The 20,312-nt window shown below is 43.2% G+C and overlaps 1 protein-coding gene across 1 annotated transcript in view; it reads right to left on the minus strand.

Moving 5' to 3' along the window:
- CIITA (class II major histocompatibility complex transactivator) overlaps positions 1-2,065 on the minus strand; it is a 122,469-nt gene extending 120,404 nt beyond the window's left edge. The window contains exon 1 of the mRNA XM_040439820.1: positions 1,773-2,065. Coding sequence (XP_040295754.1) covers positions 1,773-2,028 — 256 coding nt within the window. The 5' untranslated portion in view covers positions 2,029-2,065. The remainder of the gene's footprint in view (positions 1-1,772) is intronic.
- Between the last annotated feature and the right edge of the window lie 18,247 nt (positions 2,066-20,312).

Raw genomic sequence — 20,312 nt, forward strand, 5'->3', positions numbered from 1 at the left:
GCACCACAGCCTGGTCCGTGGTTATCAAGCACAGTGCCGTACATAGAATAGCAGCTGTGCTTGATATCGCGCTCAGCCCCAATCACTTCTATGGGGCTGAACTGTGCCTAGGCCACCTGACCGATGAATGCGTCGTCCTAGGAAAAGCTGAGAGAAGGCCATGGCGCTATTGTGCCGTTGTCTTCTCAAACAGCTAATCGGCTGGGGTCCCAGGTGTCGAATCCCCACTGATCAGATACTGATGACCTATCTTGTGGATAGCTCATCAGTATTAAAGTCTTGGAAAACACGTTTAATAACACCTGTTCAAATATGAAGCCTTTGCTTCATTTTTGGCTGCATTTTATGTAAAATATAGCAAGAAAAAAAATAAATGCTGCAAAACTCAAAAGAATAAACAAACCATTGGTGTCAAATAACACCCTGTTTTAAGCCATGCCTTTCCTTTTTTACCCATGTAAACTTGACTTGGTATTTCTTGTTGGCAACCCAAGATAATGTTGTATTTGTAATGACCCGTACTATAAACCTATAGAGGACCTTTCATGGATTTTTTCTTTTGTTTAATTAAGCACCTTCACTTGCGGGCTACCCTCCGCTGATGCTGCTATTCTTGTTCTTTTTTTTCAAATACCCCTTGCATGCCCCACTATGCCCCCTTGCAGTTTTTTCCCACCCAGTTTGTTAATACTGAGCATGGGTACTGGGAGGAGGAGACGCTAGGGTTTCTCAGTCAGTGTCTCCTTCACTTACCGCGGTCCAATCACAGCGGAGCGCGTCACAGCCAGGGAGAAAAAACAGCTCTCCTTCTTCCTGACTGTGATGCCCTCTGCTGCGATTGGACTGCGGCACAGCCAGGGAGAAGGAGACGCCCACTGATATTGAATGGATGAAAGGATGGCAGCATCAGTGGAGGGTACCCCGCAATTAAAGGTACTTAATTAAACAGAAAAAAATCCATGAAAGGTCCTCTTTAATACATTACTTTTCAAAAAACATTAAAGAAACTAAAAAACAATATCACAATTTCTGTTTTCTATTCATCTCACCTACTAAAAATAGAAGCAATGAAAAATGGTCCCAATGAAAACTACAAATTGCCCTGCAACAAATAGTTCCAGCAGGGAACAGCCTGCCGGAGCTCTCTGGATCTGGCGGGATGTTAGCACAATGCCCTCCAGCCACATTGACTATAATTGGGTCTCTGGGCACTACCCAGCAAGTATGCCAGGATTCAGCAGGACAAAAACCACTGCCGGAACAGCCAGTCGGAACTATTCCATAAGTGTGAAACTAGCCTTACACTGACAGAAACATAAAAATGTTATGGATCTTGGGATGCAGCAATACAAAAACAAATAATTGTGTTAAAAAAATGTGTTTTTATTGGGCAAGTATTATAATTCTGAGGATAGGTTATCAATATACTGCACAACCCCTTTACGAAGATTATGCTTAGAAGGACTCTCACTTATCTTTGTGTTGCCAAAATGGTGACTTGGCTGCAATACAGCTTATCTGATTTGTTAGTAATATGTGATAAAACCATTTTGTGATTTCAAAACAATTATTGAGGTCTTTAGCCCAATTGAGTGGAACACGATTATTATTCCTTTTCACCACAATGTAACATCTAGCCAAAGAGCACAAAAAATGGTCGCATTTACCTAAAAATAGTGAAAACACAATAATCACATTCAACTTATATTTTCCTGGCTTGAGATAAATGTTAGGGATAAAATTGTTATAATACAGTAATTTTAAAGACTTACAAATAGTTGGCATTTCCTCCTCCTCCTCACACATGGGTGATAAGAGCACATGGCAGCTGTCAGGATTTCCAATTAAGGATAAGGCTATTTTGCGACAGAGGTCCTCAGCATTACTCTCATCAAGCAAGCTGTGATAATATTCCAAGGATATCACTCCCATGTCCACCAGAGACTGAAGATAAACTCTTAAATCTGAAGATGTGGAGTTTAGAACCCTGTTTTTTATAAATGGCAAAATCTCTTTAAATAAATCCATATCTGTAAATAAATAGCAGACAAAACATGTAACTAGACTAAATAAGTGCCTCCTATAAAGAGACAGCAGAACCACACGTAGTTTGTTTCCTCATTTTGTGTAACCGGCCAATGGATCTCTAAACTGCCTGCTAAGGAACTGCTTTGTTCCCAATCCTCTTTACACAGCATATTATATCAAAAATAGACAATAAAAAGCTGTAGTAAAAGCCACCCCCCCCCCCCCGATCTTCAAATGTGAAACAGAATTTATTCACCCAGTGCAGACAACATTATTTCAATCCCTCAACGGAACCATTTTTAAGCCATTGAGGGACTGAAATATTGCTGTGTACACTGGTTGAATAAATCCACTTTCACATTGAAGAGTTGGGAGTGTGGATTTTTCTACTTCCTTCATTGAGCGTTGATGGATTGGATGCGGACTCATTCACTTCAACAGGGCCGCAAAAATGGCGTAAACGACAATGTGTGCCATCTGCTTCCGTATGCCCGTTTCCGTGGCATCCGCAAAAATATAGAACACGTCCTATTCTTGTCTGTATTACGGACAAGGATAGGACTGTTCTATAATTGGCCGAACGTTCCATTACGCAAAATGCAGAATGCACACAGCTAGTATCCGCAATTTGCAAATCGCAAAACAGGTTATGGTCGTGTGCATGAGCCCTAATGGTCAGGACAATTCTCAGGAAAGAGCAGTCCTAGATGCCACTGATCACCTGATGGACGAGCAAAGGCTCATTCATTCATCAGGCAAAAGCATAGTTGATGTAGACTCCAAAATTATCATTTTTGGATAGCAGATCATAATGCATAAACAGGGATCTGCTGCCCAGAAACAATGAATCTGTATGTGGACAAGTATTCACAGCAGAAATTGCTAGTTGCCATACAGAGGAGATGATTGCTGTATGTAAATATTACTCTCATCTCCTCTAACAAGCAGGCAAATATCGGAAAAGAAAAGTTCATTCCTGATAATTGCCTGCTGAGTTTACCTATGTAAGGTGGTCCTAAGAGCAAAAAATCCTTTTAAGTTACTTTTTTACACCAGAAAAGTGAAGCAGGCAGATGATAAATCTCTCCCTAGGTGCACAAAAATACTGCACAATTACTTTCCCATGTCATCAGAAAGGAGCAGTTCCATACAGAGATAAGTGAAAGAATGATAAATTACAAAATGTAGATTATTTTTTTTTGCATTTGTGGCTTGCGTCAATATTTTTGATTTTTATACACTAATAAACCTCCCACAGTGTTTTGGTGATTTCTTTCATTTTTTTTTAATTCAAAATGCAGTATGGGCATTGAATTTTTCCCCATAGTATTCTTTATAGGACTTCAAAAACACTGGAGAAAATGTTTTTAAATGTTACACAAAATGCCACCAAAAACTTGTGAAAAGCTCCATAAGAAACACTTAAAAATGCATAGTAGAAGTATACCTGTCAACATAGCATACATGTCATAGAGGCAGCCCTTGACAGATTTTTTAGACAGGGCAAAGAAAGTCCTGAATGCAGTACTTTTGTTTCCGACTAAAAAACGGATCTCAGATGGAAATGGCTCAAACAGATGACAAATGAATTTATATTGGATTCTGTAAAAAATGGATCCTATGTAACACTATGCATGACTGATGCAACAGGATTTTTTTTCTCTCTTCTTCTGACGAATCAGAAGAACGGAAAGCTAAACGGTGATGCGAATGCACCCACAGCAGGTCTGCAAAAATGTATACGGTTATCCCTATTTCATGGATCCACCGTTTGCGGACTGCAAAATACATACTATCGTGAGCATGAGGCCTTCAAGAGAGCTCAAGCGGTTTGAAAAATCCTCAAAAACAATAAGGAAAAATAAATAACACAGGAGTTCACTATTTACTCAGCAAGCTTTTATGAAATACATTTTATATCACAAGCATGGCAGAATATCATTGCCATTTTATACTACTCTACTGCCCTTTTAAAATAGGCAGTATAGTAAAATATACAACAGAATATGTCTAGGCACCAGGGTCAGTATCCAGGGTTGGACTGGCCCACCAGAGTACTAGAGAATACTCAGGTGAGCCCAAGCTCTGACACAATAACAGGCCGTTTATAAAACAGGGCAACTAAGATCTAGCAGAGGATGAAGATGACCTTGGAATCAGTAACGACCAGATATTCTGTTAAACTGTATCTATGATAAGTCTTGAATGTCCATTGATTTCAAAATTATTTAAAAGTGAACATGCATATGTCCTGTATACATAGAAGGTGGACCCTCAGAACCATTCCTCTGGTGGGCCAAGGGAAATTCATTTTGACTTTGACATTATTTACTCGATTGAGTACCATTTTCCCTCCTTTTGTCCCTTTCTAGTCTACACCAATCCAACATTTTCCATATTTGTCCCATGAGGCAAATATTGATTTGCCATTCCTCCTCCAATGACAGTGCATGTGAACAAACATGTTTTTCAGTGGGAAACTGCTGAAACAGAAACCTTCCCCTCTACTGTATAAGCTATTAAGATTAGATGGTGTTCAGATAAAGATGTAGGCGACTATGAGGATTCTGCTTTTTAAGAAAAGTTGTAATATACATTAAGGATAAACTTTTGTATGTTTGCAAAGGTGAGTTAGTTTTGTAAAGAAAAGGGAGCCTCTCAAAGATGGCTAGCAGCAAAACTCTTCTCTTTATAGGAAACCTCCCATGAAATTTATTCTGTCCTCACTGAGAGCAGCATAAAGTAGTGACAGAAACTCTGATTTCAGTGATTTGTTGTCATTCATGAGTTAAAAGTAAGTGGTTGCCAAAAATCAAAATCACAGTCATCATAGCCCAGGCCTAGAAAAGAGTCACAGATGCCTAAGAGTCTTGGTTATTCATGATCTCTTGCTCTCCCTGCCTACTGTACCTGCTGATGACTAGAGGTTCTCTCCTAGGGAGAAAACTAAGGAGAACATGGACAGTCATCAGCAGGTGGATGGGAAGACTGGAAGATCATGAATAAGCATGACTCAGGCAGCCATGACACTTTTACAGGCCCAGGCTGTTATGATGCTGGTTCTTGGCAACCACTTAGTCTTACCTCATAAAAGGCACATTGTTGACATGGTCTCTACTCTATGATGTCCTTATTGAGGTCAGTATAAAGTTGATGACATGGTCTCTTTAAACATTCCCCCGAAGCTTTGACAATTACGTTTTATAAGTATTTTCTGGTCTATATAGGCAAGTTAAGCCAAGTATTATGTATTTAGAGTCTGTACAGACAACGATCGTTCTCAATATCGAACATATTCATATTCAGAATATTCACTCTTTGCCCATACAGTTAGAAAATTTATATAAAATTAAAGGCTGTGTACACCTTTGGGGGCAATTTTATTTTATTGGTGCATTGTTTTTTTTTCCCAATTGGTCTTTATTAAAAATATGGAGTCCTTTTCTCTTTACAGAGCTGAGGTGCTCTACTAGCAGGATCTGAATTTTCTCTCTGCTCCATCAGATAGCTAGCTGATGGCTCCTTATCGCTGCCCTCTGACATTATAAACACTTATTAACCCCTTAGGGACTGGGCTCATTTTCACCTTAAGGACCAGGCCATTTTTGCAAATCTGACCAGTGTCACATTATGTGGTGATTACTTTAAAACGCTTTGACTTATCCAAGCCATTCTGAGATCATTTTTACTTTATGTCACTGGTAAAATAGAGTCAAAAAAATTATTTTTTATTTATAAAAAAATACCAAATTTGCCCAAAATTTTTGAAAAATTAGCAAATTTCCAAGTTTCAATTTCTCTACTTCTATAATACATAGTAATACCTACAAAAATAGTTATTACTTTATATTCCCCATATGTCTACTTTATGTTTGAATCATTTTGGGAATGATATTTTATTTTTTGGGGATGTTACAAGGCTTAGAAGTTTAGATGGAAATAGTTTTAGTTTCGCACTTAGCTGAGTCCGGGAGTATAAGATCACCAAAAGAAATGCCGCCCGACTCCCAACTAGATAATATATTTTGGTTTAGATATGCACAACTACAGCACGAATTTATAAATATAAAAAATAAACATCTTTTAAAGGTAGCAGACTATAGTTTCACGGATTATTGTTACCACTGGAAAGACACAAAAACTTCCATATCTCAGGTATATAAACAGATTAAAGATGGATTAGCTAACTCGACACATTTTAAAAGGGAAAAGCAGTGGGAATTAGAGATAGGAAACGACACTTGTATTAATTGGGTGAGGGTATATAAAAATATAAACTGGGCAATCACCTCTGCCAACTTTAGACTTATACAATTCAAAATCGTCCACAGGTTGTATTATACCGAATTACAAATTGCAAGGATGTATGGGAAATCGGAATCTAAGTGCCCTAAATGTCAAATAGGTCAGGCCGATTTCATGCATATGATCTGGAGCTGCCCAAAAATTCAGAAATACTGGGTAGAAATTTATAAGTTACTGGCTAGCAAACTGGATAACGTCCCGAAAATGGGAATTAAGCTTGCGGTATTGGGAACTCTTGGAGCTGAGGATATTAATAGACATAAGTTTGCGGCCTGGTTGAAAGGTATGTTACTAGCCAGAGTTATAATCGCAAGAAAATGAGGCTCCTGTGATTCCCTCACCATAACAGAATGGAAAAATTTGATGGACAAGACTAAAACCTATGAAAAAAATCTATGTCTATCCAAAAAACTGTTATTACGCTGGGAAAGGATATGGGCGAACTGGACATAGTTGGAGGAGGCAGGCCGGCAACCCCTATACTCTACACTTGATGTATATTTCCTATGTGGCTATATGAGAAGCTCATAGAGACTGGCGGGCTCACCCGTCGACCCCACTAGGCTCCAGAGGCACTGAGGCTAAAATCCAGAAGGGATTGGGGAGGGTTGGGGCTTTATCTAAAGCAGGGATGCCCAACTTGCGGCCCTCCAGATGTTGCAAAACTACAACTCCCAGTATGCCCGGACAGACTACAGCTATCATCTTACAGCTGGGCATGATGGGAGTTGTAGTTTTACAACAGCTGGAGGGCCGCAGGTTGAGCATCCCTGATCTAAAGGATGTATGCATTTTAATGAAATGTTTAAGTGGAACTTATCCTATTGGTATGCTTACGTAGGATGCATGCAAATACTGGAAATATGTGTATATTCAAGTTGTAATTTCTTAAAGTAAAATAATAAATAATAAAAAATAAAAAAAAGATGGAAATCTTTAAATTTTTCAGAAATTTTCAAAACCCCACTTTTTAAGGACCAGTTCGGGTCTGAAGTCACTTTGTGAGGCTTACATAATAGAAACCACCCAAAAATGACCCCAATCTAGAAACTACACCCCTAAAAGGTATTTAAAACTGATTTTACAAATCTTGTTAACCCTTTAGGCGTTTCAAAACTTCACTTTTTTGGCAGATTTTCCATTTTAATATTTTTTTTCCAGTTACAAAGCAAGGGTTAACAGCCAAAAAAAACTCAATATTTATGGCTCTGATTCTGTAGTTTACAGAAAAACCCCATATGTGGTCGTAAACCGCTGTACGAGCACACGGCAGGGCGCAGAAGGAAAGGAATGCCATACAGTTTTTGGAAGGCAGATTTTGCTGGACTGTTTTTTTTACACCATGTCCCATTTGAAGCCCCCCTGATGCACCCCTAGAGTAGAAACTCCAAAAAAGTTACCCCATTTTAGAAACTACACCTCTCAAGGTATTCAAAACTGATTTTACAAACTTTGTTAACCCTTTAGGTGTTCCACAAGAATTAATGGAAAATAGAGATACAATTTAAAAATTTAACTTTTTTGGCAGATTTTCCATTTTAAGAATTTTTTTCCAGTTACAAAGCAAGGGTTAACAGCCAAAAAAAACTCTATTTATGGCTCTGATTCTGTAGTTTACATAAACACCCCATATGTTGTCGTAAACTGCTGTACGTGCACACGGCATGGCGCAGAAGGAAAGGAATGCCATACGGTTTTTGGAAGGCAGATTTTGCTGGACTGGTTTTTTGACACCATGTCCCATTTGAAGCCCCCTTGATGCACCCCTAGAGTAGAAACTGCAAAAAAGTGACCCCATTTTAGAAACTATGGGATAGGGTGGCAGTTTTGTTGATACTAGTTTAGGGTACATATGATTTTTGCTTGCTCTATATTACACTTTTTGTGAGGCAAGGTAACAAGAAATAGATGTTTTGACACCGTTTTTATTTTTTGTTATTTATAACATTCATCTGACAGGTTAGATCATGTGGTATTTATATAGACCAGGTTGTCACGGACGCAGCGATACCTAATGTGTGTACTATTTTTTTTATTTATATAAGTTTTACACAATTATATCATTTTTGAAACAAAAAAATCATGTTTTAGTGTTTCCATAGTCTGAGAGCCATAGTTTTTTCAGTTTTTGGCGATTATCTTGGGTAGGGTATGATTTTTGCGGGATGAGATGACGCTTTGATTGGCACTATTTTGGGGTGCATATGACTTTTTGATCGCTTACTATTACACTTTTGTGATGTAAGATGACAAAAAATGGCTTTTTTTCCACTTTTTTTTTTACGGTGTTCATCTGAGGGGTTAGGTCATGTGATATTTTTATAGAGCAGGTAGGGGCTCATTTTTTACAGGATGAGGTGATGGTTAGATTGGTACTATTTTGATGGGCATACGCCTTTTTGATCGCTTGCTGTTGTACTTTTTGTGATGTAAGGTGACAAAAAAATAGTTTATTTAGCACAGTTTTAATTTTTTATTTTTTACGGTGTTCATCTGAGGGGTTAGGTCATGTGATATGTTTATAGAGACGGTCGATACAGACGCGGCGATACCTAATATGTCTACTTTCCCCCCCTTCCCCCCCAATTTTTAACAATTAATTTTTTACTTTATTTGGGGAAAATGACATTTTTGTTTATTTTTACTTGAAACTTTTAATTTGGGGGGGGGGGATTTTTTTTTTTCAACTTTTTTTTCACTTCATTTTACTTCTGTATTGGAATGCATTGGCTGTATGAGTAATACAGTGTGTATTACTCATACAGCTTCCTGCCTGTGAGGTCCAGGGGGCTGGATCTCACAGGCTCGTCACCGGAAGGCAGCGCCGATGCCTAAGGAAGGCATCGCGCTGCCTTCCATGCCATCTGGTCCCCCTTACAGCCGCACGGGGACCCGATGGCACCGCCGACCGCCCGCCGCAACTCCCCTAAAAGCCGCAAACCGCAGGTCTGAATTGACCTGCGGTTTGCGGCGATCGCCGACACGGGGGGGTCACGGGACCCCCCCGCGCATTGTCCCAGGGTGCCTGAGCAGGTACCTTGTTCAGATCTCCGCCCGCCGGGCGGCAGTGATCAGAACTACACATGACGTACCGGTACGTCATGTGTCCTTAAGTACCGGGACATCATGCCCTACCGGTATGTCATGTGTGCCCAACCGGTTAAAGGCTATGTACACCTTTTTTTTTATGATTGCATTTTCTTCATTTTGGCCTAAAAATGATTTTGTCAAATAGTCTTTATTAAAAATATTGAGTTGTTCTATCACAAGGCAGAATACATTGCATAGCCAGTCTATTAACTCCTTATGAACAGAAGTGAATTTCTCCCTCTCTATGTAATTCTGGGTTACTACAGCAGTGGACTGTCCTCTACTGTTCTGGGTCAGCTGGTCACCTAAAAATGACAAGCTTTCTTTATCCCCTCAATAAACGTCATCAGTTATAATTCCTTGACTCCCTTCCTCTTTTTTTTATTTCATTTCTTCATTTTCACCATGTCTTTCCCCTTTTTGTCCTTTTTTAATTCTCTTTATAAAATGTATAAAATATAAAAAAAAATTACAATACATTTGGTATATGCAGTCTCAACTGAACCTTTTATCCGTACTAGTAAATTCATGCCACTTTGTAATTCGTTGTTTTTTGAAAATTGAAAATTAGGTCAGTAAAGTGATTGTCTTTTTTAGGGTATGGCCACACATGCAGGTTTTTTTATGCAGTTTTTGAAGCCAAAATCAGGTGTGGATCATAAAAGATGACATAAAAGAACAGATGCTAGTATGCTTTTTTCAATCTAGTCCTGGCTTCCTGCCTGTGAGATCTAGGGGGCTGGATCTCACAGGCTCGTCACCGGAAGGCAGCGCCGATGCCTTCCATGCCATCTGGTCCCCCTTACAGCCGCACGGGGACCCGATGGCACCGCCGACCGCTTTGCCCTCAATAACTGAATACAAAGACCTGCATGTGTGGCTGTACCCTTATACATACAAGACCAAAGTGTAAAACACGATGCACGCTTTGAAGTGAGGTTTCAGATTTAGAAATTGTATTTATTTTTTTTGTATTTGAATCTGCTGTGGGTGACTGGCATCAGGAGAGGCACACTAGGCTCAGGAAAGATAGAGACTGTGACTGCACTTTTAAAATTTTTGATGTGTCATAAAGACATTTCAGAGGCTTTTACTTGTGGTACGGATACCCACATCAGTCGCTAAAACGAATCATTCAGCTGGGAAGACGGGTTCATAGACTTGCTAATTGGTTTAGTGATTAGTGGTGTTTTTAGCACTCGAGCCTCTATCAAAACTGCTAACATGTCTCCATGAAGTTATACTGTGGAAAATCGATCGTGTGAATATTCCTGCTCACTTTAGTACAACAGGTCAAGTTCTGTCCCTTCTAAACTTGGATAGCACCCAGACAGAAACATTGTTCATGTGAAAGTAGCCTAAGACACGTACAGTGCCTTGAAAAAGTATTCATACCTCTTGAACTTTTTCAAATTTTTTTTCACATTCACAAACTTAAAGGGGTTGCCTGGTTTCAGAGCTGTACCTGGACATAAGCTCCCTCTCTTTCATTTACCATGTTTGAGTGGAGCATTGGCACATTTCATACTCCGATGCTCCCCTTGCCCTGCGCTGCGTCACACTGGGAAAGGGCTTTTTCTTTACTACTGATGATGTACCGGGCTTCACATGGGTATGCTAGGTGGAGACTTCCGCTTACCAGTTAGTTCGGTGACGTTACTGGCACAAATGGGCAATCTTTAGTGCTGCCCTAGGCCTGTTTTACAGGCTAGCGCGGCGCTAAAGACCGCCCATTAGTGTCGGTGATGTCACCAGGATCACTTCTAGGGAGAAGCCTCCGCCCAGCATACTAAGAAAAAGACAGGTAGGTCACCGGCAGTAAACAAACAACCCTTGTCCTGCTCTATGCAGGGCAAGGGGGAGCATTAGAGTTCAGAGCACTGAAGCTCAGACATGGAACATGAGTGAAGGGGAGCTTATGTCCGGGTCCAGCTCTGAACGCGGACAACACTTTCAAATGTATTTTATTGGGATTTTATGTGATAGACTGTGAGGCCATGTTATGTTTTTTTACAAAGGGAAGAGTGTGTAGCTTCTGCCTGTGAGTGATTACTTTATCCCATTGTGTTGGTTAATTGTATCACAGGTGGGTGTTTTCTGCCTGTCAGTGATTACGTTATCCCATTGTGTTGATTAATTGTATCATATGTGTGTGTTTTCTGCCTGTAACTGCATGTGATTGGTTTATGTAAGAAACTGTCTCAGTCTTCCACAAGGTCCCCATGGGAGTGTCCCTTGCATGAAAACCTGTATAAAAGGCTGACATGTAGACCCATTAAAGTTTCCTGTTGTACCCTTCATAAAGTCTGGGCTCCTGTTTAGGTAACTATCTACTGGCTGGGGGAGGAACTACTTGGAAGCTGCATTCGTCCAGAACAATTCCTATCAACACCCGAACTGCAACTATAACCCCTGAGGATCAGCAGTTTGTGAGGAATAGGCGAACAAGGTACTACAGCTACCAGCGTTTGTAATATAGACTAACACAAAGTGGCAAGTTTGTGTGAATTGAAAAGAAAATGATATGTTTATTTTTAACAAATAAAAATCTCAAAAGTGTGGCGTGCAGCCCCCTGTACTGATACCGCTAAATAAAATCCAGTGTGACCAATTGCCTTCAGAAGTCACATAATTAGTGTGTGTAATTTATTCTTTGTATAACTACAGCTATTCTGTTAAGGCCTCATAGGTTTGTTAGTGAACATTAGTAATCAAACAGCTTTATGAAAACTAAGGAACACACTAGAAAGGTCAGGGATAAAGTTGTTGAGAAGTGTAAAGCAGAGCTAGGTTATAAAAAAATATCCCAAGCCCTGAACGACTTGACTTTGATCTGAATTTCATGAAAAATTTGAATTGCCACGAAGCCGAATTTCCTCACTCTTTGAGGTAACGAATACATTTCCCTGAAATGGCTGGGAAAAAAACATACCTCATCCAATTACACACAAAGAGGCCGCCACGGCCATCTTGATTGAAGATGTTCACTTGAACTGTTTGCATTGTTCCCTTTCTCTGGACTTCAGCAGGCCGAGGAAGCTGCAAACCATATTGCCTGACTGCTAATTCCCAACTTGACCAATTGATCTGTATTATTACTATGTGGAGTATCTGTGTAAGTAACAAATGTAATATATAATTGCTCTTATACAGTGGAGGCATGAGATGCTCTACAAAGCATGAGGAGCATGAACCTTGCTCTGCTGCGAACACAATGTCTTTGACACAGTTCTTCAGACCTTTGAGAGAGCAGATCTTATATTATACTTCTGCTTATACCTAATCTGTCTGTCATAAAGTGCAATATTAGTTTTAGCAGCCACTATAAGTAAAGGCAAAAATTCTACACGGTTTTCCTCAAAGATTGTGTAATATGGCCTCAATTTTAGCCAAGGCATTGAAATGCAAATTTGACCTGGAGACCTAGCTTTTGTCACGGCTGTATGTGAGCAACAATAGTATACACAGTAAAAGAGCTACTGACCGGACCCAAACTAGGGAGGATAAAGGGTGACCCCTGTCCGACCCTCAAAGCTCTCCCTATGCTGCTAAAGCACATGCCCGGATCCAAATGGCGGAACGAGGCATGCCCACGTGCCTAAGACCGATGACCACTGTAACCCCTACAATAGTGGAAGGGGCACGGCCACCGGTGCCCTACTCAGTATATGGAGGGAACCGTGGCCACCTCAGATCCAGTCAGAAAATAATCAGGTACACAACAATGTCTGTACACTTAGCTGAAGGTGTTGCAGCCGCAGAGAAGACGGATCCAAGGACAGCTGGCAATATCCGGAGTGCTTGCTGCAGCAGAACACAGGTCCAGTGAACTGATAGCTACAAGTGAAGATACTAAAGCAAGAGCTACAACTGAAATGAGAACTATAATCCACGCCCTACAATAGGAGGAGGGGTGATATAAAGAGAGGGAAATCAAACGCATGAGGAACAGCTGGGAGGAAGGAAACCAAAAGTAAACAGAGCAGTGAGAACTCCTCCCAGCTCTAGTAGTGACATCATCACAGGGGTGGAGAAACAGAGCTGTGAGAACGTCCCAAAGCTCTGGTAGTGACAGTACCCCCCCCCCCCCCCTCTACGGGTGGACTCCGGACACCCAGGACCCACCTTCTCAGGATGAGCCCTATGAAATGCCCTGATGAGGCGAGTGGCTTTAATGTCCGACACCGGAACCCACATCCTCTCCTCAGGACCATAACCCTTCCAATGAACGAGGTACTGAAGAGAACCGCGGACAATGCGAGAGTCCACAATTCTGGAAACCTCAAACTCCAGATTGCCATCAACCAAAATCGGAGGAGGAGGCAAAGAGGAGGGTACCGTGGGCTGGACATATGGTTTTAGGAGAGATCTGTGAAATACATTATGTATCTTCCAAACCCGTGGAAGATCAAGACGGAAGGCAACAGGATTGATGACTGACAAGATTTTATAAGGCCCAATAAACTTGGGACCCAATTTCCAGGAGGGAACCTTCAGTTTAATGTTTCTTGTACACAACCACACCAGATCACCCACATTCAGGTCCGGACCAGGCACACGTCTCCTATCAGCCACACGCCTATACCTCTCACTCATCTTTTTAAGATTACTCTGAATCTTTTGCCAAATGGTAGACAAAGACGAGGAAAATCTCTCCTCCTCAGGTAAACCAGAAAGAGCCCCTCCCGAGAATGTCCCAAACTGCGGATGGAACCCATATGCACCAAAGAATGGTGACTTATCAGAAGATTCCTGACGACGGTTGTTCAGAGCAAACTCAGCAAGAGGGAGAAATGAACACCAATCCTCCTGGTTCTCTGCCACAAAACAGCGCAAATATGTCTCCAGATTCTGATTGAGGCGCTCAGTCTGACCATTCGACTGCGGGTGAAAAGCAGAAGAGAAGGACAGCCGAACCCCCAGGCGAGAACAGAAAGCCTTCCAGAACCTGGACACAAACTGCGTGCCTCTATCGGAAACAATATCAGAGGGAATGCCGTGCAATTTAACAATATGGTCGACAAAAGCTTGCGCCAACATTTTAGCATTGGGTAAACCAGGGAAAGGTACGAAATGAGCCATCTTGCTAAAACGGTCCACCACCACCAGGATCACCGACTTCCCCGAGGAACGAGGAAGATCCGTGATAAAGTCCATGGACAGGTGTGTCCAAGGACGGGAAGGTATGGGTAACGGGAGAAGGGAACCTGAAGGCCGTGAACGAGGGACCTTAGCGCGAGCGCACGTCTCACAAGCAGCCACAAAACCCTCCACCGACTTACGAAGAGCCGGCCACCAAAATCTCAGAGAAATGAGATCTACCGTGGCTCTACTCCCGGGGTGACCAGCAAGAACCGTATCATGATGCTCCTTAAAGAGTTTGTGACGTAGCTCAGGAGGCACGAACAACTTCCCAGAAGGACAACGGGCAGGTGCCTCAGTCTGGGCAGCCTGGACCTCGGCCTCCAAATCGGAATATAGAGCAGAAACAACTACCCCCTCCGCCAAAATGGGACCCGGGTCCTCGGAGTTTCCTCCTCCCGGAAAACAGCGAGAGAGAGCATCAGCCTTTACATTTTTTATCCCAGGTCGGAATGTAACAACAAAATTGAATCTGGAGAAGAACAGAGACCATCTGGCCTGTCTCGGATTCATACGCCTGGCCGACTCCAAGTATGCCAGATTCTTATGGTCGGTAAAAATGGTGATAGGGTGCCTGGCCCCCTCCAACCAATGGCGCCATTCCTCGAAAGCCAACTTGATGGCCAACAACTCCCTATCTCCCACATCATAGTTTCTCTCTGCCGGGGAGAGTTTTTTAGAGAAAAAGGCACAGGGTCGCCATTTGGCAGGAGAAGGGCCCTGGGACAAAACCGCACCCACACCCACCTCGGAAGCATCCACCTCAACAATAAAAGGTAAGGAAACATCGGGATGCACCAAGACGGGAGCAGACGCAAAACTCTCTTTAATCTTAGAAAAGGCTGCAAGCGCCTCCTCCGACCAAGAGGAAAAATCCGCCCCCTTTTTTGTCATGTCAGTGAGGGGTTTGACAACAGAGGAATAATTCAAAATGAACTTTCTGTAATAGTTCGCAAAACCCAGAAAGCGCATCAATGCCTTCTGATTCTCAGGAAGCTCCCACTCAAGTACAGCACGGACCTTCTCCGGATCCATGCGAAAACCAGAAGCAGAGAGGAGAAAACCCAGAAATTGAATCTCCGATACCATAAAAAGACATTTCTCCAGCTTGGCGTACAATTTATTTTCCCACAGAATCTGCAGAACCTGAAAAAGATGATCCTGATAGGTCTGAACATCAGGGGAAAAAATCAAAATATCATCAAGATACACCAATACAAATTTCCCCATTAAATGGTAGAAAATACTATTAACAAAATGCTGAAAGACGGCCGGAGCTTTCATCAGGCCGAAAGGCATAACGAGATTCTCGAAATGCCCGTTAGGGGTATTAAAGGCCGTTTTCCATTCATCCCCCTCTCTGACCCTGACCAGGTTGTACGCGCCTCTCAAATCCAATTTGGAAAACACCTTGGCCCCAACAATTTGGTTGAAGAGGTCCTGGATCAGAGGAAGGGGATAGGGATCGCGAATCGTGATACGGTTCAGCTCCCTAAAATCTAGGCAAGGTCTCAGAGAGCCATCTTTTTTTTAACAAAAAAAAAACCTGCGGCCACAGGTGACTTTGAGGGACGAATATGCCCCTTCTCGAGACTCTCAGAGATATAAGTTCGCATTGCGATTTTTTCCGGTTGTGAGAGATTGTAGAGGCGTGCTTTTGGCAGCTTGGCGCCGGGAATGAGGTAACTGGGACAGTCAAACTCCCGGTGAGGAGGTAGCTCCTGAACACCGCTCTCGGAAAACACGTCCGAGAAATCAGAGAGAAATGATGGCACAGTTTTAGTAGACACCTCTGCAAAAGTCGCTGTGAGACAATTCTCTCTACAAAAGTCACTCCACTCATTTATTTGCCTTCCTTGCCAGTCAATAGTGGGGTTATGTCTAGTGAGCCAGGGTAACCCCAAAACTAGAGGAGAAGGCAATCCGTTAAGGACAAAACAAGATATATCCTCCACATGAGTGTCACCTACAGCTAGCCGGATATTGTGAACAATGCCCTTCAGAGATCTCTGTGAGAGTGGAGCAGAGTCAATAGCAAAAACAGGTATATCCTTTTCTAATGTGCAAACCTGAAAACCATGCATGGCTACAAATTGAGTGTCAATAAGATCGACGGCCGCTCCACTATCGACAAAAATCTCACAAGAAATGACTTTGCTCTCTAGCGCCACCCTGGCAGACAGGAGAAAACGGGAACTGCAGGTCAGAGGAAAAGCATCAATTCCTACATCAACTTTGCCCAAAGTAGCAGATGAAGCAGAGTTTGATGATTTACCTTTTGAGGTTTTTCTCTTATTATCACTCTTAGTACAGCTTAAGAATCTCCTAGACGGACAAACATTTGCCAAATGACCTATGCCCCCACAACAAAAACACACCATACTCTGAGGACTAAATCCCTTTTTTATCAGGGGCAAGTCGACCTAGCTGCATGGGCTCCTCCTCAGAGGGGAGCGAGACAGGATGAGGCCCCTGCACACTGAATGAGTCCGCACCACTGCCCCTAGACTGACAATGGCTGGACCGAGAGGTCTCGTTTCTTTCTCTTAGACGCCTGTCAAGGCGTACCGCCAATGACATGGCAGACTCTAAGGACGTTGGTCTCTCATGGAAAGCAAACGCATCTTTCAATCTCTCTGAGAGACCATGACAGAACTGACTCCGGAGTGCAGCATCATTCCAACCCGAATCAGCTGCCCATCTCCGAAATTCAGAACAATAAAGCTCCGCAGACAGTTTGTTCTGGCATAAAACACGTAAGTTAGATTCGGCCAGAGCAACACGATCCGGGTCATCATAAATCTGCCCCAGGGCCACAAAAAATCTTTCCACGGATCGAAGGGAGGGATCCCCTGATGGCAGCGAAAAAGCCCAAGTCTGAGCATTACCCCTGAGCAGTGAGATGACAATCCTCACCCTCTGCTCCTGATTACCAGATGAGTGGGGACACAAGCAAAAATGGAGTTTGCATGCCTCTCTGAAGCGAACAAAATTCTCACTGCCCCCGGAGAACGTTTCCGGAAGTGAGACCTTTGGCACGCAACAGACTCCATGAGCCGGAGCAGAGCCCAATGCTTGAAGCTGAGTCATAGATTGACGGAGATCCGCTACTTCCAAAGAAAGACCCTGCATGCGGTCAACCAGGCCAGAAAGCGGATCCATGTCAAAAAAGGACGGTTTTGGTGGATTATAATGTCACGGCTGTATGTGAGCAACAATAGTATACACAGTAAAAGAGCTACTTACCGGACCCAAACTAGGGAGGATAAAGGGTGACCCCTGTCCGACCCTCAAAGCTCTCCCTATGCTGCTAAAGCACATGCCCGGATCCAAATGGCGGAACGAGGCATGCCCACGTGCCTAAGACTGATGACCACTGTAACCCCTACAATAGTGAAAGGGGCACGGCCACCGGTGCCCTACTCAGTATATGGAGGGAACCGTGGCCACCTCAGATCCAGTCAGAAAATAATCAGGTACACAACAATGTCTGTACACTTAGCTGAAGGTGTTGCAGCCGCAGAGAAGACGGATCCAAGGACAGCTGGCAATATCCGGAGTGCTTGCTGCAGCAGAACACAGGTCCAGTGAACTGATAGCTACAAGTGAAGATACTAAAGCAAGAGCTACAACTGAAATAAGAACTATAATCCACGCCCTACAATAGGAGGAGGGGTGATATAAAGAGAGGGAAATCAAACGCATGAGGAACAGCTGGGAGGAAGGAAACCAAAAGTAAACAGAGCAGTGAGAACTCCTCCCAGCTCTAGTAGTGACATCATCACAGGGGTGGAGAAACAGAGCTGTGAGAACGTCCCAAAGCTCTGGTAGTGACAGCTTTATCTCTGATCGTATGTGGCTTTACCTTAATCCAGGAGTAAGTATGAAAGTCAGTAGTGTGTCTGGTGAAACACACTTGAAATACATGTAAAACTAGTCGCCTGGTTTGAATTTAATAGCATTATAATAGTTTACAGGAATCCGGTTCTATAATATATATATATATATATCGAGAGAGAGAAAAAGAAAGAGAGACAGAAAGAGAGAGTTTAGACGTTTCAGCCACACCCATTGCAAATAGGTGCATAAAATTGACCTACATTTAAACATGGCACTGTCATAGGGTGCCACTTTTGCCACAAGTCAGTTTGGGAAATTCCTGATGTACTGTACTGGATTTGTCAGAGCCAGCTGTAACTGCTATTCCTGTAAAGTGGAAGTGCCTAAGAATATAGCTCATTCATGTGGCAATAGAGCACATAAACTCACAGAGCAGGGCCATCAAGTGCTTGATGCAACCTTTGTTTCATCACTTACTAATTGGAAGTGAATTCAGCGCAAGAACTTTGCATGAGTAGCTTCATTAAATGGATTTCCATCGTGTCACACAAGCCTTAGATAATAAAACTGCAGTATATACAGTACCAGTGGCGCACCTACAGGGGGGGTCCAGCGGGTCTGGACCCCCCCTAGAACAACCAACCAAATTATTATTTTTTTAATCCTTCAGGGCCGCACCGCCGATCACCACAGGCGGCGCGGCCCTGGATGTAATTGCGGCCGCGGCGGTGGTGGTGGTGGGGGGGGCCGGGGGGGCAGTGGGAGTACTAGGAGATGAGCGCTTCCATTGTGGAAGCGCTCATCTCCATATCTAATCCATCTGTATCGCCGTCCTTAGGACAGCGATACAGATGCCTGTGCTGTGCTGCGGCAGGGGAGGGAGAGGCGTGTCCCTCCCCTGTTCTTCTGATAGGCCGCAGGCACTAATGCCTGCAGCCTATCAGAGGCCGGCTCAGGCGAGATGACGTCATCATCACGCGCCTGAGCCGGGCAGCACACAGCAGAGCAGGGACACAGGCCGGAAGAGCCTGCATCGCATCGCTGCTGATGGAGGTAAGTATCAGTGTATTTTTTATTTTATTTTTGTTGTTTTGTTTTTTTTGGAGGGGTGGAGCTGGCACTATGGGGGCACTAAAGGGGAGACTAAAGGGGAGAACGGCACTCTGGGGCATCTAGTGGTACTTTTTTTTTTTAGGTGGCACTTCTTACTGGCACATTATGGGGGGGGGGCATGGGGGAGAGGAGCACTATGGGGGCTCTAAAGGGGCTTTTTTTTTACACATTATGGGGAGAACGGCACAAGGGGGCATCTGGTGGCACTATAGGGGCATTATTTGGGGGGCACCATGGGGGAGAGGAGCACTATGGGGGCTCTAAAGGGGCTTTTTTTGGGGGGGCACCATGGGGGCTCTAAAGGGGCTTTTTTTTTTTACACATTATTAGGGGCACTATAGGGGAGAACGGCACTATGGGGCATCTGGTGGCACTATAGGGGCATTATTTGGGGGCACCATGGGGGAGAGGAGCACTATGGGGGCTCTAAAGGGGCTTTTTTTTTTTTACACATTATGGGGGGCACTATAGGGGAGAACGGCACTATGGGGCATCTGGTGGCACTATAGGGGCATTATTTGGGGGGCACCATGGGGGAGAGGAGCACTATGGGGGCTCTAAAGGGGCTTTTTTTTTTTACACATTATGGGGGGCACTACAGGGGAGAACGGCACTATGGGGCATCTGGTGGCACTATAGGGGCATTATTTGGGGGCACTATGGGGAAGTGGGGGTACTAAAGGGGCCTTTTTTTCTTATTGGCACATGGGGGCATTATGGCATCTGGTGGCACTAAGGGGGCATTTTTTACTGGCACATTATGGGAGGCAATATAGGGGAGGGCGGCACTATGG

This window comes from Bufo bufo, chromosome 7 (genome assembly GCF_905171765.1).
Source record: "Bufo bufo chromosome 7, aBufBuf1.1, whole genome shotgun sequence".
Taxonomy (NCBI): domain Eukaryota; kingdom Metazoa; phylum Chordata; class Amphibia; order Anura; family Bufonidae; genus Bufo; species Bufo bufo.